The 21,623-nt window shown below is 36.7% G+C and overlaps 1 protein-coding gene across 1 annotated transcript in view; it reads right to left on the reverse strand.

Moving 5' to 3' along the window:
- The window catches only part of LOC116331839 (astrotactin-2), a 273,527-nt gene that overhangs the window by 129,921 nt on the left and 121,983 nt on the right, over nucleotides 1-21,623 (reverse strand). Inside the window, exons 5-8 of the mRNA XM_039615109.1 lie at nucleotides 19,585-19,692; nucleotides 16,724-16,870; nucleotides 11,169-11,336; nucleotides 834-918 (exon numbers count right to left, since the gene is read on the reverse strand). Coding sequence (XP_039471043.1) covers nucleotides 834-918; nucleotides 11,169-11,336; nucleotides 16,724-16,870; nucleotides 19,585-19,692 — 508 coding nt within the window. The remainder of the gene's footprint in view (nucleotides 1-833; nucleotides 919-11,168; nucleotides 11,337-16,723; nucleotides 16,871-19,584; nucleotides 19,693-21,623) is intronic.

The following is a 21,623-nucleotide window of genomic DNA, read 5'->3' on the forward strand; positions in this document are numbered from 1 at the left end:
TCAAAGACAGCGATTTATCAGCATTTTTAAAATAATCTAACAGATGTTTTTATGTAATTCCATCAGGTCTTCTCATTTATATTGTTGTTTTTCATGCACGAAGCCTTTTAGTTCAGCATTTTAAGTACCTCAGAGTGTATATAATATTATGTATAAAACATAACTGAATACAAAAACTGAAAAACTGTCATTTAATTAACATTTCTGTCTGCTGTACAAGATTATACTGTGTCTGCTGCTACTCTTTAAAAAAAAAAGAAAACGCAACGGGCATTTGATTGGTTACTGGACTGAATCCAGGGGATGACAGGTGCTGGTGAGTAACAATGTGGGACCAATGATGGGTTAGACCAGCTAAGTGTCAAACAAGGTCAGAGTCAGAGGGATCATTTTGGCGCCTGTCATGCCACTCTTCAGTGACTTTACTTCTTTCCCATTCATGCGTTTATTCTCAGCCCTCCACTCCACTTTTTTTTTTTTTTTTTTTGTCAATAACGTCCCTTCTCTTTTCTAATTTCTTCAACCTATGCACCTGATTCCCTTTAAAAAGACTGCTTCTTCAAGCCTGTATTGGTAGAAGTGCATGTTTTATCATATTAACTACACACTGCTATTTTCCAAACCATGTAGTAAGCTTTCTAACTTTCTTTTCATTTTAATACTGAGATGATCATCCTGCAGAGAACTGCAAATCCATCACAGTGAACAGCTCACCTTTATTTTAGGTAAAGTTAATATGGATGTGGTTGTACTACCGGCTCTGAAGTCATGCATAAGGATGCAAAGTACAAGTGAATCTTATTAGTGGAATAACTACACACAACACAACTTACCCTTCGTTGCGACTCCAGTCGCTGCGCACACAGAGATGCTTATGAACGGGATCCGGGGAATAACCCTCATGACAGCTACATTCTCCTGCCGTACAGAGAAAAACAAACATGCACAGTGGCAGATATTTATCTAGCACCCTGATCTCTTCATTTATTAGAGATGTACCTAAGAGGAAACGGAATGTCACATGATGTAAAACCTATTTCTTTTCAGGGAAATATTGTACCTAGATTTAATTCTGTCATGTTGATTGTGCAGTAATTGCCATATTCACTACTGTTTTACTTCCAGATTACAAACATACTATTCAATAATTCAGTTGTATATATTTAATATCAGTTCACGCCTGTAGCCGCTTTATACTGAAAGGAAAAGACTTTACACCATTAGAGAGAGAACATAATTAAACTATTCTTTATAATCAGTTTTCTCTGTGAATGGCTTGGTTGTCAAAGGGAAAGTGAAGCTAGAAAAGAATAGCATATGGAGACAACCACAGCAACAACAACAAAAAGGACAACATATAAACAGCAGGAGAAATTAGACAATTAATGATATCTAATCCTGTCATATCAATAATATTCAGGTGTAAAAAGTGGGAACTAAAAGAGAAGCTCACAGTGGATGATCCCAAATCTCCAAGGGATAGTTCAGGGACACCTGATCTAGCCCTAACTGTAGGAAAAAGAAAAAGGGAACTAAAAGAAAGTTTAAAGCCTTATCTTCAATGGAGAGAGGGCATCTGTCTCAGGACCCCTAACTGTGAGCCAGCTGAACAGTAGAGGAGCCCGATAGCTGAAGGCTCTTCCTCACGTTCCTCTTCTGGGAGTTCTACAAACCACAACTAACGCTCCATTCTGAGAGAAAACCTCTGCTGGGTTATTATAGTATTAGCTATTTACCTTTTTTAACCTGGAAATCCTATTGAGATCAACTCTCTTTAGGGGGACCTGTCCAAGGCAAGCGCTATATGAGGCATGATCATTTAGGACTTTGTATGTGATGAGCAAATTTTGTACTGGATTTAAGAGAAATCCAATAAACAGGCTTTCATCTGCACAGTAAATATATAGAACCGCACTGAACTCCTAATATCACTAACTTTTGTGTGTGAAAAAGACTTATCATTTATATGAACACATTTTAAATTTCATTAGGCCAATTTAAGAGATATATATTTGATATATAATCTAAAATAAATTGATTATATTTAAAAATGAACCATTAATTTATCTGAGTTATCTGAACAGTCTTGTACAGATGCAGTTTGTAGACATGGTGATGGTCTGGATAAAGTAAATTTTGAGACTTGCTAAGAGAGATCAATAGATGTGAATGAGTTTAAATTAAAATTTGCAGTTTATAAAGCTGCTGTACTTGATGATCCCTTTGCAAAAGAGTTTTTTTCCCACTCATGGGTAAAACTTTATTTGTAAAGAAGTTAGCGAAATCATTACCACAGAAAAGAACATACAAGGTTCAACAGAGCTATGGCTCTTTGTCAGACTGGCTATGAACCTTGGGTTGTTTTTCTTTTCTTCTATCAATGATGAATAGTAGCTAGTATGAGCCTCACAGTGGGCTTTTTAAAAAAAATAAATTAATCAACTCTTTCCAGGCTAGGTGAATTTCCAATAAATTAGTGAAACGCCACTTCCTTTACAGCTTGTGGGTTTTTAAATCGTTCCAATAACTCAAACTTCTCTGATATGTTGCTTTATTTTGCAGAGTCTGAGGCTGCAGCACTATAACCATGGCACACTGCATTTTATCTATCTATCTATCTATCTATCTATCTATCTATCTATCTATCTATCTATCTATCTATCTATCTATCTATCTATCTATCTATCTATCTATCTATCTATCTATCTATCTATCTATCTATCTATCTATCTATCTATCTATCTATCTATCTATCTATCTATCTATCTATCTATCTATCTATCTATCTATCTATCTATCTATCTCCCTCCCTCCCTTGGTTACATTAAGGAAATTATACATTATGACTGTTATGAGTGCATCTTCTTTCAAACAGCTGAAGTCTCAGTCAGCATTGAAAAGACAAAGCAGTAACATACATGTGATTAGTTACACATGCGCTGATCAGTGCCATGAATTCCACTGAGAATCTGACAACTGGCTTTCTGTTTTCTCCCAATATTAGGACAAATCTTTCATCATCCTCAACTAAGGCATTTTTATCCTGGCTTCTCTACAGCTGGTGGGACAGATTGCACTGCAGAACAAACAGAGACGTTCAGACAGGGCTACAGCAGCTTTTTGCTGGTGCATAGCAGTTTAGGATTTACATTTCTGATGCTGCTTTCCTTGGGTAGCACTGAAGTTTAAAACCACCCCTTATTTTCAATATTGAAATTTCCTCATCAGACGGGTCACAGTGGTTAATTAGTATTTTGATGTGATCTTTATGCTGTCTAGTATAATAAATAAAATACAGGCAAGTGCATTTTAAGTGATTGTATACATTTGTGAGATTTTGCCAGGGATGGCTTCTATAACCTTTGTATTGCAGTGCTCTCAGAATAAGTGCTTTTTGTTGACCTGTACAGAGGGATGACCCTGGAAAAATGTGTAATGGCCGCCCTGTCTAGGCCATTCAAATTTTATCACTTAACGTTTAATAATTTATTGGTTGATATTATAGTCTTGAGACTGACTCAAGGAGTGATGCACCATCAGGATTCTGTCAAAGAGTAGCTTTCAGTGTAGCCTTGCTAAATGAAAAACTAAAGCTCTTGAAATGGCTCCGTTTTTTAAAGTAGACACAAGAAAATATCACAACATTCATCCAGCCATTTCATATAAAAGATCAATGAACAGCATAGAGTTTAATTAATCCAATCTAAGACTTTAGAGTGCTGTGAAAAAGTATTTACCCTTCCTGATGTCTTATTTTTGCATATTTGAACTTAAATGTTTTGGATCATCAAACAAATTTTAACATTAGAAAAGGATAACTCAAGTACATATAAACTGAACTTTTTAATGATGATTTTATTGCAGGAAAAAGGTTAGCCAAGCCTATTTGGTCCTATGCGTAATTATGTAGTTAAAAGTGTTTAACCCCTTTTTTTGGAAAGCTGAATAAATTTTACTGGTCACACACACCCAGACATGTTAAATCAAGAAATCACTGTCAGACAATGTGAAGTAGTCTAAAAGATCCCAAAAAGCAACATACCATACAACAATCAAAGTCATTTATATCTACCACTTTGAAAAGAGTTACTAAGCCACTTCTAAGGCTTTATGACTAGCAGCTGTCCACAAATGGAGAAAATCTGGAACAGAGTTTGCAGCCTGTTACTGCTAACATAAAACTCAGCGTTTCATAAAAAGAACATCATATCAACTGTCAAAATGGTGGTGATAGGGTGATGGTTTGGGGCTACTTTGCTGCTTCAGGACCTGGATGACTCGCCGTAATGGAGAGAACCATGAATTCCTTCTTTGAGTTCTCTACCAGAAATTCCTGAAGGAGAATGTCCGCCCATCAGTTAATGGCCTAAGGCTCAAGTGCAATTGGGTTATACAGCAGGACACAGCAGCAAGTGTGACTGCAGTTCTTGCTACCAAGAGTTGCACAACCACTTATTAGGTTTAGGGCTAAGTTACTTTTTCACATAGGTCCAAGTAGGTTTTGGTGAATTAATTTATCTTTTCAAATCTGCATTTTATAATTATTATTTTTATATTAGTCTAACATTAAAGACTGTTTGATGATCTGAAACGTATGAAAAAAAATTCCTTTCTGTCCAGATTGCCACATTCTTTAACTGTGGTCTTCCAACACAGCCTTTTTAAACAGGGATGTATTGGGAAAGAAATTCAGAAAACAATATGCTCTCACGCATAACCCAAACGGCAGGCGGATAAAGAGGATCAGTAAGTGACAGGCAGGCCTTTATGGACTTTTTGGCAGTAAACCAGCTAATCAGATTTTGTTCCAGTACACCTGATGGCCAGTAAGCCACTACCTATGGACAAATACTGCTCACAAATGCAATTTTTGGTTTGACATCACTTTTGGCAGGATTGTAGTCTTTATGAGCTGGTATATCAAATAACCATGGTTGGTTTTGTTACACTACACTACATTAAAGTTAGGGAAATATTAAGGTTTGTGTTAAAACTACCACTCTGCCACTAAAACTCATTGAATGTGGTCCTTCATTTTTGGCACACAGATATCCTTTTCATGTTGCAAACACACACACACACACACACACACACACACACACACACACACACACACACACACACACACACACACACACACACACACACACACACACACACACACTTCACGTTCCCATCGCTAGTCTTCACATACATATTTAACCTAGTTATACTGCATTCTTTCAGACTGCCAGAGGCTGCGCTTAGAAAAATCAATCTTGTGCATAAGCAGTCACATCACATGTTACCACACATGTTGGTAAGGTACCCTTATTATTATATTCTTTTCTTTCTCCTTGAAGTCTGGTAGGAACTGGGAACATTTCCATTATTATGTTAGTGCCAGAGTAGCAACAGTGATGCAACCAGAATTATTTGTTTTGTTGCATATATCAGCAAAAATGCAATGGAAGCAAAACACATTCAGAGTGCCATCGATTTTAGTATCTGGTGTTGTTAAATACTGTCGTCCAGTTGTGTTTGTGTTTAGGAGATACCTCATTTTACTTTATTTTATTTTTACAAAATAGAAAACTACGTAATACTTAAATTGCTGGAGTTCTGTTGCTGAGTGAACTGGCTGAGTGTGTCTAGACTCTAGCTGCTAGGACAGCTGAATAGAGTTTAGGGCTTACATCACAGTTAGAATTTGGCCACATTTCCCACTGATGCCAACTCAATGGACTTTCTCTTTGAATAGAAATAAATAAATAAACAGATAAAAGCAACAACAACAAATATATCTACTCTTATAGTTAAATTTATATTATAAGTGATATAGTTAGATTTTTTTAACCACATATCCAGAGATTCAGAGAGATCCAGAGAGAAATGGTGACATTGTTTTTAGTTCATGCATCTAAACTTTAGTTATCCTACAGTCACTTTGGACAGTTTATTTGACATGGCCCTAGCTTGCTCAAATTGTATAATCTTTCTGTTTCTACATCAGCATTCGTACTGAAGAAGAAATGCAGCTGAACCCATTTGGTTAAAATTGATGATAAATTACTATAATTAAGAGAGTTAATATTTGAGTACATGAGTGATTTGTGCATCTTACTAACAGCAATTACAAATGTAATGTTTTGCTTTGATTTACATGTTTGTTTGAAATGGCTCCCGATGACAGATATTTGGACCTAATAATAACTGTGGAGACAACACAGCTCTTTGTAAACAGCTATTTCTGAGAGGAATGAAATTGAAGTCACGAATTGGAAGTTTTTTTCTTTAGCTTTGGATTTAATTAGAAGGTGAAAGCAAAACTCTCTGCCATATTTTATCTTGGCTATGGTAATATTTCTTGTCTTGGCAGTGTATTATTCAATAATGACAATAATAATAAAATAATGACAATAATAATAAAATAATAACAATAATAATAATACTAACAACAACATGCATTTTTTGCTCCGTACACTCCGTATCACCTGAATCAGATATTAGAGAAACTGGTTTGTGCTGGTTATAACTAGACATTCCTTTTTTATCATAAGTTGTGTTTACAGTTTAATTAATAATACCAGCTGTGGCAAAGGTATATACATAAGGTCTAGACATAAAACCCACAGTGCTCCTACTAGATTGTCAGGAGAGGTAGATGAATTGTACAGCAGTACAGACCTCAAAGCTGCAGGAGGACTGTAAATCTTTCCTACCTTGTTTCAGATTAAGTGCACCAGTCTAGAAGCACATTTTCTGTAAATCTTAAGCAGGCTGTGCAAATAATCATTGAAGCAGGGCTCTTACCTTTCTGCAAACGCATTTAAAGGAGGATCTAGTGATTAACAGAAATAGATAAGTCTGCTTGATTACACATTCTGCTGAATGAACTAACCTTTACATGACTTGCAAGCCCTGGGTTTTTTATCTCCATCTAAAAACCCAGAACGGGTGTAACATATTAAAAGGAAGATTTGGAGTAAGAATTAATGGCTTGTAGCAATTTCTTTTTAAATCTGAGGAACAACAGCAACAGTGAGCGTATCAGAAAAGCGTGGCGGGGAGGAGATAGCCAATAGTAAAACGTGTCTCTGAGCAGAAGAGAAAATGCAACAGTGTGGTTATTAAAGTTGAGTATCACTGAGCTGCTAATGCAGTGTGGTAACTGCTTTTATGTTCACAGTGTACACTTGGCTTCTGTCATCAAGATAACAGATTCCGGGGAGACACTGGTTCATGCTCTCCATCTGCTCTGTTTCAGGTTTTGTTGCTGATGTTTTGGGTCATCAAACATATATTTTTATTAGCTACTTTACTTTATTTATTATTTTTGAGAACAATATGTTCAAAGATATTTAAAGAGGTAATTTTAATGGCTTTAATTCTTCTTTTGATCTGATGTTTTTATTTTTTCAGGTTGAGTAAAACTTTCTACTCTTGTTAACCTTGAACAACTCTAACCACTAAAATGTGTATTGATAGCTACTCTCTTTTTTTTTCTTTTGGATGGATCAGTGCAAATTTAATGTTTTCATGTACGTCCTTCCCTCAGGGCTTTGAAAGAGCGTGTTAACTCGGTGTTAACTCAGTGACTCCCAAGAAATGGTTGAATAATCAGAATATAGTGTAGGTGTAATTAAGAGCTAAATGATTCCAAATAGCCATTTGTTAAACCCAATTATTTAACTGTGCTCAGAGAGTCCCTCCCCTGTACATTTCGGCCAGGTGTCTAAACAGGCACACAGCCTCACACCACCCAGCGATAATGACATCCTCCGTAAACACCAGTTTAAAATTGCTAGTAAAATTTGTCACCATCCTTTCCTCATTCTCTATCTCATTCTTTTGCTCTCTCACTTTCTCCTCTTATAAATTAAGAACATGAAATGTACAACAATGGCAGGTGCTTGATCGCACGAACCATCTCTCTTCCTCTTGTATTAAACTGATGCTATAAATGATGTATGTCATCATAATAATTTCTCTGGCTGTCTGGATAATTTTCATATTTCAAGGTTTATGATGTTAGCACAGAAAAGACTTATTGTTGTTCTGGTGCCTATTTGCACTTGTTATAATATTGGAGAAGGCCTTAGGCGTTATCATTGGGCAGATAAAATATAAGTGTTTCCTTTGAGCAGTATGTGTTTGTGTGCATTTAAGTGTGTGTCCGGGCGCGTGCTTACGAGCACAGTATGAGCTCGAAATGAAAAGCTAAACCAGGGGTATAGTATACTGTACATGTTACACACCCCAGCAGTTTCATTTCCAATTACTTGCAGCTGGAGGAGCCAGAGAGAAAACGTTTTAAATGAGGAAAACAAAAGCAGCCAAGGAGGTCTGTGAGTCTTTAGGAAGTTATGCATGATGAGAAATGGAAAGGTTTTAGCAACAGCCTATGTTTAGGGAGCATAACTGTGAAAGGATAATAAAGTGGTTACTTGAGTCATTATATTATCTGACATTCATTTTCAGTAATTTTCAAAAGATTTTCAGCTGTTATTGGTGCCAATGTATATATGCATAGGCAGATATTATAGTTCCAAGTCTAATTAAAGTTATCTATTGCCCAAGCAGCTATCAGACAGCAGGAAGTGTTGCATCATGTATGTGTCTACTGACCTCCACTGTAGCACTTGATCAAGGAGGGAAGGTGAAGGCACAGATGACTGATTATCCAGATACAATGATACAGTGTCTAGTAGTCAACAGTGCCTGTCATCTGACATGACACTGCAGCTGGATTGATGGAGATAATAGAAATGCTGTGAGAAACCATCCTGAAAACATACCTCTTGCTATTATAAAGGACAAGGAAAATGAGTTTGTACGCATGCTGGGAGTAAAAAATGACCGATTTAAATATCTAAACCTGCATTTATTTTATTCAGTATAGAGTATACACTGTATAAAATATGTTTATTAATGAAACAGGGTTTTACTATTGTTTTTCGTATTGGAATTTTCAAATATGTTGCTTGGTATAATAAGTATTTGTTGGCATTTAAACCTTAACTTTTTCATTTCTGCCCAAAAGCCAACAGAAAACAATGCCACCATTCAGCTTGTATTAGATTCAAGTCAACGTTTCTTCTTATATATATTTTCCCTGTCATCCATATCAATCAGTTTTTCAATGTTGTAATATTTGGTAACCCTGCGAGTGATTGGCGACCTCAGCAGGGTGTACTGCACAAACTCCTCCCCATGGCTGAATGGGTGGATAGTCCATCTTAAAAAAGCTACAATTAGAAGCAAAACACATCAGTATTCACATGAACTTAAGAAGTTCTATCTATCTATCTATCTATCTATCTATCTATCTATCTATCTATCTATCTATCTATCTATCTATCTATCTATCTATCTAGATATACATAGGGGTCTGGCCATTTTACTTGTCTTTTTTTTTTACATCGAAGTAAACATCACAAGTGCTCTTATAGTTATGTTTTTATATGCTAAACAAGTCCTTCAGTCTCAAAAATATATGTATGCTTGGTTGGGTATAAGTGTGCTATATTTTACATTAGTTATAGAAATGGAAAGCTTCTTTGAAGAGCACCTTTCATTTTACTTCTGGAGGGATGTGATTGCCCTGAGGAGATACAACAAACGTGCATGCTGTCATTGATTAAATAATCTTCTATAAAGGACAGATGAAAAGAGAAATGGATGCAGAAAGATGAGAGCAGAGCTAGATACTAGTGCTAATAAAATCAAAATGCTCAGTGTACTCAGATTTGAATGAGTAAATACAACGTGCAGATGCAGACCTATGAAATACCTAAGTGCACACACTAAGATTTCACAAATACATGCGTGCAGCTCCATCTCTGGCATCTTCCTGTGTACTCACTGAGTTGAGTGTCTAGAACTCTAATACATTATGCATTAGCCCTCAACACGTCCTTGACCAGGGTTACATAAATTTCACATACATTACAGATGTAATCCATTCTAATGAGCTTAGACTTTATCTACTTGGGCATGAAAAACACAAGGGAATTAGGACACTCAAGGCAAGATAAATATCATCATGCTGCATACTTAGCATTTGTTGGTAAAGTTTTAATGTCAGCAAATGTAGGTGTAAACCCATACAGGGTGATTGTATACACACTGCAGCAGCAGCTGGTGATTTTCCTGAATGGGGCAAAAGACATTAAGGACCTTTGCTTACATAGTAGAAATACTGTTGCCTCATATGCTGAGCTCTGATGTAAGAACTTACAATTGTTACTATTATTTGAGTAATTTACTCAAGAAATTAACCACACACCTGTGCTCAGCTTGACTAGTTCCTCTCTTTCCCTACAGCACAGAAAGAAGACTTACAAAACAATGTGGAATATACATTAACCCATTTTATTTATAACATGATGAAAACATATTTTCAGCTCCTTTCAGTGCTTTTAGGCCAACTAAAATTTAAAGCAAAGTAACAAAAAAAGCCTACCATATAATTGATCTATTGATTCTGTCTTCTTTTCTTTCCCTTTTTCATTTAAAGTGTGGAATAAAGTTGGATAGCTTCTATATAATTATTGTAATGAATGCAAACAGTGACAACCTCTGCTATACACTTGTATTTCTCCGTGGTCTCTTTACTGACAGTGCTGCTGGTTTCTTGTTAATTCCATTGTTTACACGCAGTTTCAATATGACAACTCTAACAATTTATAAGAATAGCATGTCTATCATTTTATAGCAAAACATTCTCCTGCGGAGGGACTCAAATCCTGCCAAAGGCACTGACATCTCTGACACGCTATACTCTGGCATCTATGCCCTTACCTACAAGCAGTATCAATACTGAACATAAAGAGCCATGTTTATACTGTTTATAAATGAGAAAAAGTCCACATGAAAAACACAGGGTTGCGAGTGGTGGTGTAAATCTCATGACTCTGAACCAGACGACATCCACTGTGGGAGCTTTATGTTGTTTTTTTTTAGCTGACTTTAACTTTTGGGTTTATGTCACAAAATATAAGTAAACGTTAGCACATGTTATGCTAATCAGTAAAACATCAAGATAGAGATTTCATTGTAATGTCTTCTATCCTACACCTGTACTTTTTCCACTGTTGAAGTATTTACCACTTAAAAAAAAAATGCTAAAAACAAGGGTTTAGGCTTAATGGTTAGACCTCAGTGTCTGCATATTTGTATGCACCAACCTGTGTCCTGATCACAAATCTGCTCACAGGGTTCAGTGGTCCTCTGGCCGCAGTAATCCTGGACCCATTGTGTGGATGAATTGGTCTGATAGTAGAGAGTTAGCTTGGCTGGATTTAACCAATTAGAAACATCCAAGAAACTGCCCATGCTCACCACAAAACTACTTCCTGAAAAAAGAAAAGCAAAACAAAATAGGAGTCAATTATTTTGCATGAAAAAAAGACAAAAATAAACAAACAAACCACAGAAAAGTAGAACAGACGTGATTCAGTTGTATTTATGCTCTAGGTTCGAGGTTCTATTGCAAAATCAATTGGAAAGTAGCTAAATCTTTTGTTTTCACTGTAATTTCATTTCCCATCTGACCAACCTGAATTTAAATGAGAAAATTAAGACCTATAATGTGTATAGATTGGGTTTTGTTGGTAATTGCAGTAGAGGGGCTAAAAGGGTTTCACGAGTCAATCAGTAAACGCTATGCTCAATGACGCTGACTTACCTTTCTTTCTTACTGCTCTCAGACCAATCGTTAAACTCCAATCACCGAACAAGATTATCTCTAATTGATGCCAATGAGTTTTAGTTCCAAAGGGAGCTGTGAGAAGGTTGTGCTTCAGCTTTCTGGATTCTTATACAGCTATATTATGGGTCAACGGTACATTTGCAGAAGCATTAACAGTATATATTTCTTTGTCCAGGTGAATTCAAAATGTATTAGAACATCTATATAACAAAACAAAACAAAACAAAAAAACAAACAGGTTAGGTACAGCTAGATGAACTGCATCAATAAGAAAGGATCCACACATCCATCACAGATGGATGTCAGCAAGTCCTTTGTGCTGCGGTAAAATACACAACTCATATGAGAATAACAAATAATGTTTCGCCTTTACATTCTGTAAGAAACAAAGCAATGACATCCCAAAACTCATCTGTTCTCTCTCTGTTATTTATTTATTTTACCCTTTTAACATTTTGGTTGTTCTGAAGTCCTGACAGAATACACTGCCATTTGTTTCCTCCTACACATAAAAAGTCATCAGCTGCTTCTTTTCATTTGACAGAAAAACACTGCCACAGTACAGTGTGACCAACACAAAGCCTTCAAGAAATGTACTTGGTTCTCCCTAAAAATTAAGTACCAAACTATGTGTTAGCATTCAGTCTTATCGAGACCAATAACCTGCATGTTTTTGTCTGTTACATTTGATAGCTTGTCAGATGATCCCACATTGTTTATTGGTTTAAGTGTCTGGCGTAAAACACATTTTGAATCAATCAATGTGTTTTGAACATTTTAAATTAATAAGTGCATAATTCTGTAGAAGTGAAAGCAAAATAACCACGGTCACAATCTTCCCTAGATATGAAAGACCGCTGGTGTTCTTGAAAGTAAAGTGTTCAGTACCCAGCAAAACGACAGAAGGCCAAAATAAATCGCTAAAAGCATTTACGAGGTCAAAGAGACCAAAGGTAAGCATAACAAGGCCCCTTTCTGCCAGCAGGTCTCATTTACAGTGATACTGGCTGAAGTAAATTCTTCTGCTAACAGAAGCTGTTATGCAGCCTTCTTTGAGTCCTGTAAAGAAATCCCACTTGGGGAGTAGGAGCATTGTTCACTTAGCTCTGCATATTATGATTCAAATGCAGAAGAATGGGGAGAAAAAGAAAGCATTGTATGTCAGTGTCAATGCAGTAGTCAAAATAATGACAGGAATAATGAATGGGTGCAACAAAAAATCACACTGACTTATTGACACATATAATTTTGTGTTATTTTTCGTTAATAAGTTGTTTGTGCCGTGCTCTATTGTATACTGCTGTATTATTTCAATTATCTACACAATGTCATGTTTTTGATAATTGAGTTACATGACTGGGTATCTAATTGATAAGATTATTTGACAGACAGTCATATTTAAAATATGACTATTTTTGACTGCAAGCATAATTAAGGTATTTACACCATGACTCTAAAGTGAATGTCAGGTAACAGAAAAGCAACACTGGAGTAATTAGAGGAAGAATATAAAAACATAAGAATATGTCCCACTACTAGCTGATTTTGAGCTGCGTATCCCACAACGTTGGCCAAATGATCTGAGTCTTCTTAATCTGCTGCTCCAGTTTTCCTTTCTTGTTACCTGCCTGTAAATAACCTTCTGCTCTCTCTCTATCTATCTCATTTTTTTCCCATTAGGCTCCCATTAGCTGTAGCCTTAGTGATTATTATAAATGCTTTGTAGTTGTTTTTGTTTACCTTCTACTGTCATGGCAACTGGCTGCTCACATTCAGTTTATTCATCATGCTAATGGCTGATATCACCACCTGACTATTCACCTGCATCATACCAGCATATATTAGATATAGAGCAACTCGTGTCCTTTGTGTCAACTTATAAAGTATATAAGCAGAAAGAAGAAACAGAGCATTTCTTCTGTCTGCTTGTACTTTTCCTGAAGTGACTTATAGTTATGTGTTGCTTGCCAGTTGGAATTGTTTTGTTTGTTTATCTCTTGGATTTGTTTGTTTGCTCTGACTGCCTGCCTGCTGCCGACTGTATGCATGCCAGACTACAGGGTTAAGCTGCCTTTTACCACATCTGCTCTGCCTCAGGTGTCTGCTTTTCTGTGTCCGAGTTCCAGTACACACAGTTTGTTTGCAGGGGAAAAACAAAACTAGAATCCTAAAACCCTTATCTTAACTCCTTCGAGGTGTACAGTTTATGTTCACCCTGCAGTAAACAAACATGCAGTATGGAATACACAACATGATTTTCCTCGTCCAATATCTTATTCTGTAGTGGGGCTTAAATGCAGTAGTGAGTGTCGCACTACAGCAAAGCTCATGGGCTCGGCGAAATTAAAATACACGAGTGCTGGTTTATCATGAATGTCTATGATTATTTCATTAAATTCCAAATATGATTTTTGATACCTCGCAGGCTGATCATTAGGCCAAAGGAGAGTTTCAGGGGCATCCAAAAATTTGAGATAATTATTGCGTATAACTTGATATTCCTCACTACTAGTGGCAGTAGAAGGTCAAAAGGTTACTAAAATGAGTCAATAATCATTCTCCATATTAAATTTGAAAGGGAGAAAAAGACAACATTATAGACACTCAAAATAACCATGATTATTTTGTAATACAATTTTTGAGTAATTGCCCCACAAAGCTCAAAAGTAAGTGGACAAACTTCATTGTTTTTAATATTTTGATGAAAATCCTCGAGTCAATGACAGGCGGAAGTTCCTATGCTGTGCCAAGTCTTTATTGCGGCCACCTTTTGTTGCTGTCTGTATATAGATATGGCTACCTTACATTTTGTCAGCAGTAACAAACCAGCATCTTGTTGTAAGCGCTCTGAAACATCAAGGCATCTTTACACGTTGACAATTATTTGCCTCTTTCCTTGAGTACTTTTCACTTGGCTAGACCTTACTGTGGCTCTTTTCTTAACTTACAATCATCCACTTTTGTCTGCTGTGGTGCACACTTCTCTGTCTTTATTTTGCGTTTTCAGCCAAATGATGATCACGGATGTCTCTTTGGACCTCATGTTTAGAATTAAAGTGAGAAGTAAGCAAATGTACGTTCAACACTAATAGAGCTTTTATCTGCTTAATTTGACATGAAATAAGAGGAAGCAGCTTTTGTTCATTAGGCAATTACCCAACTACTTTAGAATCTGAAAATAGGGCCCTATGAATAAAAATAGCTAATTTCTAAACAAAGTTAATGTGATAATTTTGTTAATCACTTTAAATGAAAACTGATAGTCTGCACTCTAATCACATCTTGATTCTTTCACTTCATATCCACTGTGGTGGTATACAGGGGGAAAAAAACAAACTGTGTCAATGTCAAAATACTCTAACGGTATGTTTATCTTACTGTAGATATCCAATAGTTACAGAATATATATTTTATGTACGCCTCCGTTTTCATGAAGTGTCCACGGGCACACAAATTCTGAGAGCGTGGGTGGACAAGAAATGAGACCTCAATGGCAGAAATGCCTTTTTGACTGATATGTGAAATCTTTCGGAGATGTAGCAATCATTAGTTAAATTGCCTCAGCTCTTCACTCTCTCTTACTTCACTTAGCTCCTTGTACATATTCGATTTTTTCTCCCTCCTGCTAAGGTTTGTTTTGCGGTATCGTGTCAACACACAGACCCAATTTACAATTAGCTCATTGTCAACAAGGAATTTTAAACAGATTAAATAATACTCTAAGCTGTTGCCTGGGTCTGTTGCTTACAAACTCCATTTTTGTGCATTTAAACTTCTTTTGTCAACAAAAAATGTTTTTGTGTCTCCATGTGAGCATATGAATTGACAGGAAACGGTATCAACTCCTTATTGACAGAGAAGTTCTTTATATTCGATTTCACTGACTATTTATTTAGTTTTTATTTTTTTGGCAAGTATACTTTCAGTCTGTGAAGCCAGCTTCTAATATGGCACAAGCAGAAATATATCTTGGAGTTCTTATGTAACATTAGATGAATATGCATTGTTTGTATCAGGCTAACTGAAAAGATAAAAACAATAGGTTAGTATTTTAATCTACAGCATGCAGTCACATGAAAAAGGGGCTAAACACTAAAAGCTCAGTTCAAAAACAAAGAATAATAATAGCCATAGTGTGTGCACAATGCTCTTCATCACTTTAATGGCTTTAAATGTCACTCAGTTTTTTGTGGTGATAATAAATCTTTTTTTTTTTCCATTGCGAGCTTTCAGTGCGTGGGCTTTATTGTTCTGATTTTTGTTCATTTTTCGGTTCTAGAACATGATTTTCTTTTTTGTTGGATGAATGTTCATCTTTTGTACCTTATCAGTCGTGCAAAGGGGGCACTGAAACTGAAAGGCATTGAAATTGAAAACCACAAATCACGGTTGAGGGGGTGGAGAGTTTAATGCAGGCCATGTGAAAACAGAAACGGAGAATGTTGAGCTAGCCCCGGTCCATTAGCTGTTCCTCCTAACAACAAAGACTAGACTAATGACATAATACGTTTCAGTGCTCAACAACAACATGTAACTCGACAGTTATCTCTACAGTACGCTGCTTGACTGACAACTGTAACCAGTTATTGTTGGAAACAAACAAAACAATAAGATACTGTACTATGTGGGATAATGGCTATTATGATAACATGCTCCACAAATCTACCATATCGCTTGTATTAGATGTTTTCAAACTCTGCTGCTTGGGCTAGATAACCACACTGCATCTTAGTAACATTTTGATGGGTTTAATGTAAGTATAATAAATCCTTGCATCTTCATCTCCATGTTTGATTTTAGTATTTGTGGGTTTCCAGTCAGCAAACAGATCTGTGTAAATTGGACCCAGGAGTTCTGTGAGCTGTCAGATCTACTCAGGTTTTCATATCATATCATGTAATTTGAATCAAAATGAAAGAGTGCATAAAAACAGTGAAGTGTAGTGAAGTCAGTTTCTAGCAAAAGTAAACACTTTTTGATGCTTTACCCGTTAAATGTTCTGCCAAGGTCTAATAAATGCGTTGCACTTACCATCCGCAACAAAATGCTCTGGCACATGGAGGGTGACCTTAACAGTGAGGGGGCAGGAATCCTGCGTAGCATAGACAATGGCAATGACACATGTGCTGATAGTAATCAGTGTCAAGGTGACCTTATTTAGAGGACTGTGTGGATGGCCTGAAGGGAGAGAAAGAGAAAAAAGTAAAGGTAGACAGTTTAACAGTGGCCCTTTTGTTTTTATTAGAGTCTTAAACAGGTGACAGGACCATAATACACACAGCCACACAAACGTTTAACAAAATCATCTCGTTTTGCACTGTCCTTTGCTCAAAAGCCCTCCTCAAAGCCTTGAGAATGCAATTAATTGTACTGCTGATTTATGAATCCAACCCTGTTTCAAGTTTGGCCTGTGTAGAGATGACTTGGGTTACCACTGCTTCTGCACACCGCAGAATCATTTGCCAGTATGATATATGATCTTATTGCTACTGACAGGGTTATAGATTGGTTGTTTTGGTTGCCCTTTGGCTCTGTCAGGGCTCCTATTTCCAAGCTAAGGTATAGGAAATGAAATTAGCCGCTTAACCTCTGTCTACAGATATTTATCATGGGAGAGAAGTTGGCATGTTAAACGGAAGCTTACTGGGATGTGTGTAGGACAAGGTGATGATGGAGTAGCTTTGGAAACACTGCTCTAATGCGTTGAACAAGCTGAAAATGCACTCTGGTACTTTCTTAAACCAGTCACAAGAAAACATCACGTAATATTTCAGGATCTGCAGGCTTCAGAAATGTGTGAATAGCTTCTAGGAAGGGAGCTTCCCAGTGTGTATCCTGCACTCTGCAGGTTTGTTGCAAAAGTCAATAGAAATGGTACAGCTGCTCATGGAAGTCTGTTCTCTGCAGTAGAACTCATCAAACTGTTTTGTTCAAATAAATAAATAAATACATTTGTTTATATATTTATTCATTTCAATGCCCAATAGCTTCCACAATGGGAATCGACTAATGCTCTGTGTGCTAGTTAGAGGTATGTTACTACATCATTTAGTACCACTGAAAAACACAGCCGTGCACAATTGTTCTGTGAATGCCAATTTCAGTTTTCCCCGTATAACGTTTGACTGATCACATTCGCAGTGTTCAAATGGTCAAACAGACTGAAATAAAACAAAGCGATATCATAGAAAAGAAAGTTTCACCAGTATTCCCCTGTGGAAAGGCACTTTAATCTTGACAGAAGCTCGGAGGTAGTGAAATGCAGCTCAAGGCCAAACAAGGAGACAAAGTTAGGGTAATGGATTGACCCACACTGACTTGCACGTCTTACTCACTGTGATGGCTTTGTGAAGGGACAGAAACAATGGTTGTCTACAGAAATAGTGGCTGAGCAGCTAATGTCAGTGGGGTGTGGGTGGTGTCACTGGGCTTGTGAAGGGTTCCCTCAATTACTATAAAAGCTTACTGAGTAGACAAAAGCATGTGCACTCACGATGGCAAACACTTACATTACGGTCACAAACCAAACACCCTTTCTGTGCTCAAACACACGCATAAAGTCACATGTGAATTTTAACTGAATGCACAAATACAAGGTGTGCACTAAACTCTTTATGTTTACTCTCATTCGCCTCCCTCTGTCCATCATCTAATGAAAGAGCTACCTTTTTATACAGGCTGTAACTTTAACACAGGTTATGGCCATGGATTTTATTTTCCTCCAAGCTGTAAGGCCACAAAGACTTGATAATAAAATCTGTCAGACAAAGGTGTCAGTTAAAGTAAAGACGCCTGTTCTAGGTCATTTACACTCACAGGCAATTAACCATTTTCAGAACAGTTGTGGTTAATTGCATGTTCACACTGGACCATTCTGTGTTTAAATGTATGTAACCAGGAAATGTAATGGTAGGAAATGAAGTGACAGAAAGCTACAGAGCCAATTACAGGGCTAGGTTCACAGTTATTTCACAATTCTTGTCCTTCATTCCGAAAAACGTTGCAATTATCTAAGACCATATGCACATGCTTGATATCTGAATTAAAAAAAAAATCTACCCAGCTGCTGTCTCCAATGTACAGAAAAATAGAGACATTTAATGGCAGAATCTACTTTTAGATGAATTATATATCTGCAGTGTCTATAGAGTTAAGAAGTTTTGTTTGTTTTCAAATCTTACATTTCCTCTCTTTTATACTTCTAATAGAAACCGCAATTAGAAAAGCAACTAAACTGCTTTTCTAATTGCTTTTAGATCCTATTCCCACACCAGAGGGCTTACAACCAATTTAACAAGATTATAAAGTGGTGTGTGATTTATCGTCCTCTTGACCTAGTGTTGTTTAGGTGAACTGCAGACATAGGGTTTAAAAACATTATGATTTTTATAATTTTTGTCAGCTACTTTATAGATATACACAGACTATGTAATTCATATACACACAAATCCAAACTCTTCACTATTACATATCACTATGGGAGAAGAAGTTGAAAATCATGCTTGCCATTCAAGTTATTTGACTCAGCTTAGGTCATCACAGAGCTCCCACTGACATCAGCTCCTATGTCTGCTCTGAATGTCATTGAGCTGTGCTGTGGAACAGCACTCTCAACCCCACTGGGAACGTACATGACCCCTTCCTACTTCCAGCTATGCTGACAATTCCGGAAATGACTAGCCTCATTTGACTCAGCTTTAATGTTCTCTCCCATCATTCCCTCTTATATTCAAATGGGATAAGGCTGGCATTCATTTGTTTTTGTATTATACTCCCTTTTGACTTTAATGCCTTCTCAGCAGCGCGCAGTGGCTAAGAGGGTCTCCTGCTGAGTAAGTTAATGTGTAAAAAATGTACGACATTTATTACAATACACCTGAGTTTCTTCTCACCTTTGCTGCGCCTTCGTCCTCTGTGCTGTTCTGTATAAAACTTCATTTGGTTGTCATCTTCAGGCTCTGATCCCGATTCCCCTTGAGGACCAAACACACCTCCAGCTGCTGGTGGTGAAATGTTAAGACAAACAAAGGCAAAAATAAATCTAATTAGAATCATAATTCAGTTGTTTTTATTTTCAGATATAGAAACTGTAATGCAGTCGAAGTACAAGCAGTTATTCACCGTTTGGGTGTTGTGTATATAGAGCAGGACATAATATATTTTTACAATATGGACACAATAGTACACTGATTTTTAACCAATCAAATTTCCACTTCTTACCACCTTTGCTGCCACTCGTGGTTTGATCTGTTGGTGAGTTGTCAAGTGTTAAAAAGTCTTTGGAGCTCAATTTTCTAATCATATTAGGTAAAGTCACCGGAGTGTGTGCATATTTGCATGTCTGACTCTGAGTTAGAGTGACAGCAAGAGCAGGGCTGTGAGTTAAGAGGCTTTGTTTATTACTGCTTTGGCACTGCAACATCAAAACACACACACACACACACACACACACACACACACACACACACACACACACACACACACACACACACACACAAGGGCTGACACACAGTGATAACTGTCAGGGATTTGCAAAGTGTAAAACCACTGAAGGATAACAAACTACAGTCTCGAACCAGATTAAAAAATGTCCAGTAGATGGTTTATGTTAAATATCTTTATTATTGTACCACGCACATTCTTTCATGTATCATTTAGGTTTAGTCATAAGAATGATCTTATGGTAATAAGATCCAGATTTCCTCATGGTTATACATATGTTTTGCTTGTATTACCCAGAGGATCACAGTGATTACACTTCCTAATCTCCTGGAGTGGAAAAAGAATAAAGGCCAGAGTGAAAATCAATGCTTGTGATGGCCATAAATACACATCTAAGAAAAAATGTTTCACTCGATGACTACGAGTTAAAACAAAGAGAAAGAATAAAATTTGGATGAGTGCATTATGTCAATACACTTATTTTTATGATACACGAGGACAGCTGATAATGACACAATGACACAAGCATTTACTTTTCTGCAAGAGACAAAAGCTTTATCCCCACAGGAATATGACTTCTAAGCCATTTTCAAGCCTTCGTAATTGTTTCATTCCTGGTATATCATTAAGAAAATGCAGTGCAATGTGGATGAAGGGGGTACTTAGAGTAAAATAATTCTTGGCCAGCATATGGTGACAAATTGATCATTTTGCATAAATCAACTCAAATGACAGCTCGCTTGTACATCTCTTACAAAAGTGACCGCAAAATATATATACAAAATGAATTGGATTCATTCCAGTCACAATTTAAGTGTCAGTGTATAAAGTACAAAAGCTTGGTTATTCTGAAAAATTGATGGATAAGGAAATTGATCAGGGGCTCGGATGCTCTCAATTTAGGGATGTCACATTGTGTGAAGAGTAGGTTGGAGGACGGTCTTTTTTTCAGAGTGTAAAGTAAAAGCAAAAATAAGTAAGATAATAAACTAACAATATTATGAAGATATGGTGAACTCTTCATAGTCAAAAGCAGAATAGAGACCACCCACCACAGGCAAATAAAGAGAAAAAATAGGTGCAGGAGCAAGTCATAAGAAAGTATACAGATCTAACACTTTTTATCATCTTGAAATCTGGTGTTTTTTTTATAGATGTCATTAAGTCCTTATTACAATAAGGTAGAGAAAAAAAATCCTTTCTTCCTTGTTCATTGGACACAGTCAGAATTTCAAGGCAAGTGCTGAGCAATGTCAGGTGAAATAGACTCCTTCATTCACTTCATTAACATTATGTTACAGCTCATGAACATTTTCGTGCATCATAAAAGATTTTAGACATGATTAAAAGGTCTATCAAGTCTGTGTAGAAAGCATATACGGAAAGCTGTAATCATTCTTTTGGTCTCATGCACTTAAACAGGTCTAGAGTTGAGTTGGAATTCAAGTATAAGTCTGGTGCTGTTTGGAGAGTGAAGCCAGGGCAATGT

This window comes from Oreochromis aureus, linkage group 7 (genome assembly GCF_013358895.1).
Source record: "Oreochromis aureus strain Israel breed Guangdong linkage group 7, ZZ_aureus, whole genome shotgun sequence".
NCBI classification, from domain to species: Eukaryota; Metazoa; Chordata; class Actinopteri; order Cichliformes; family Cichlidae; genus Oreochromis; species Oreochromis aureus.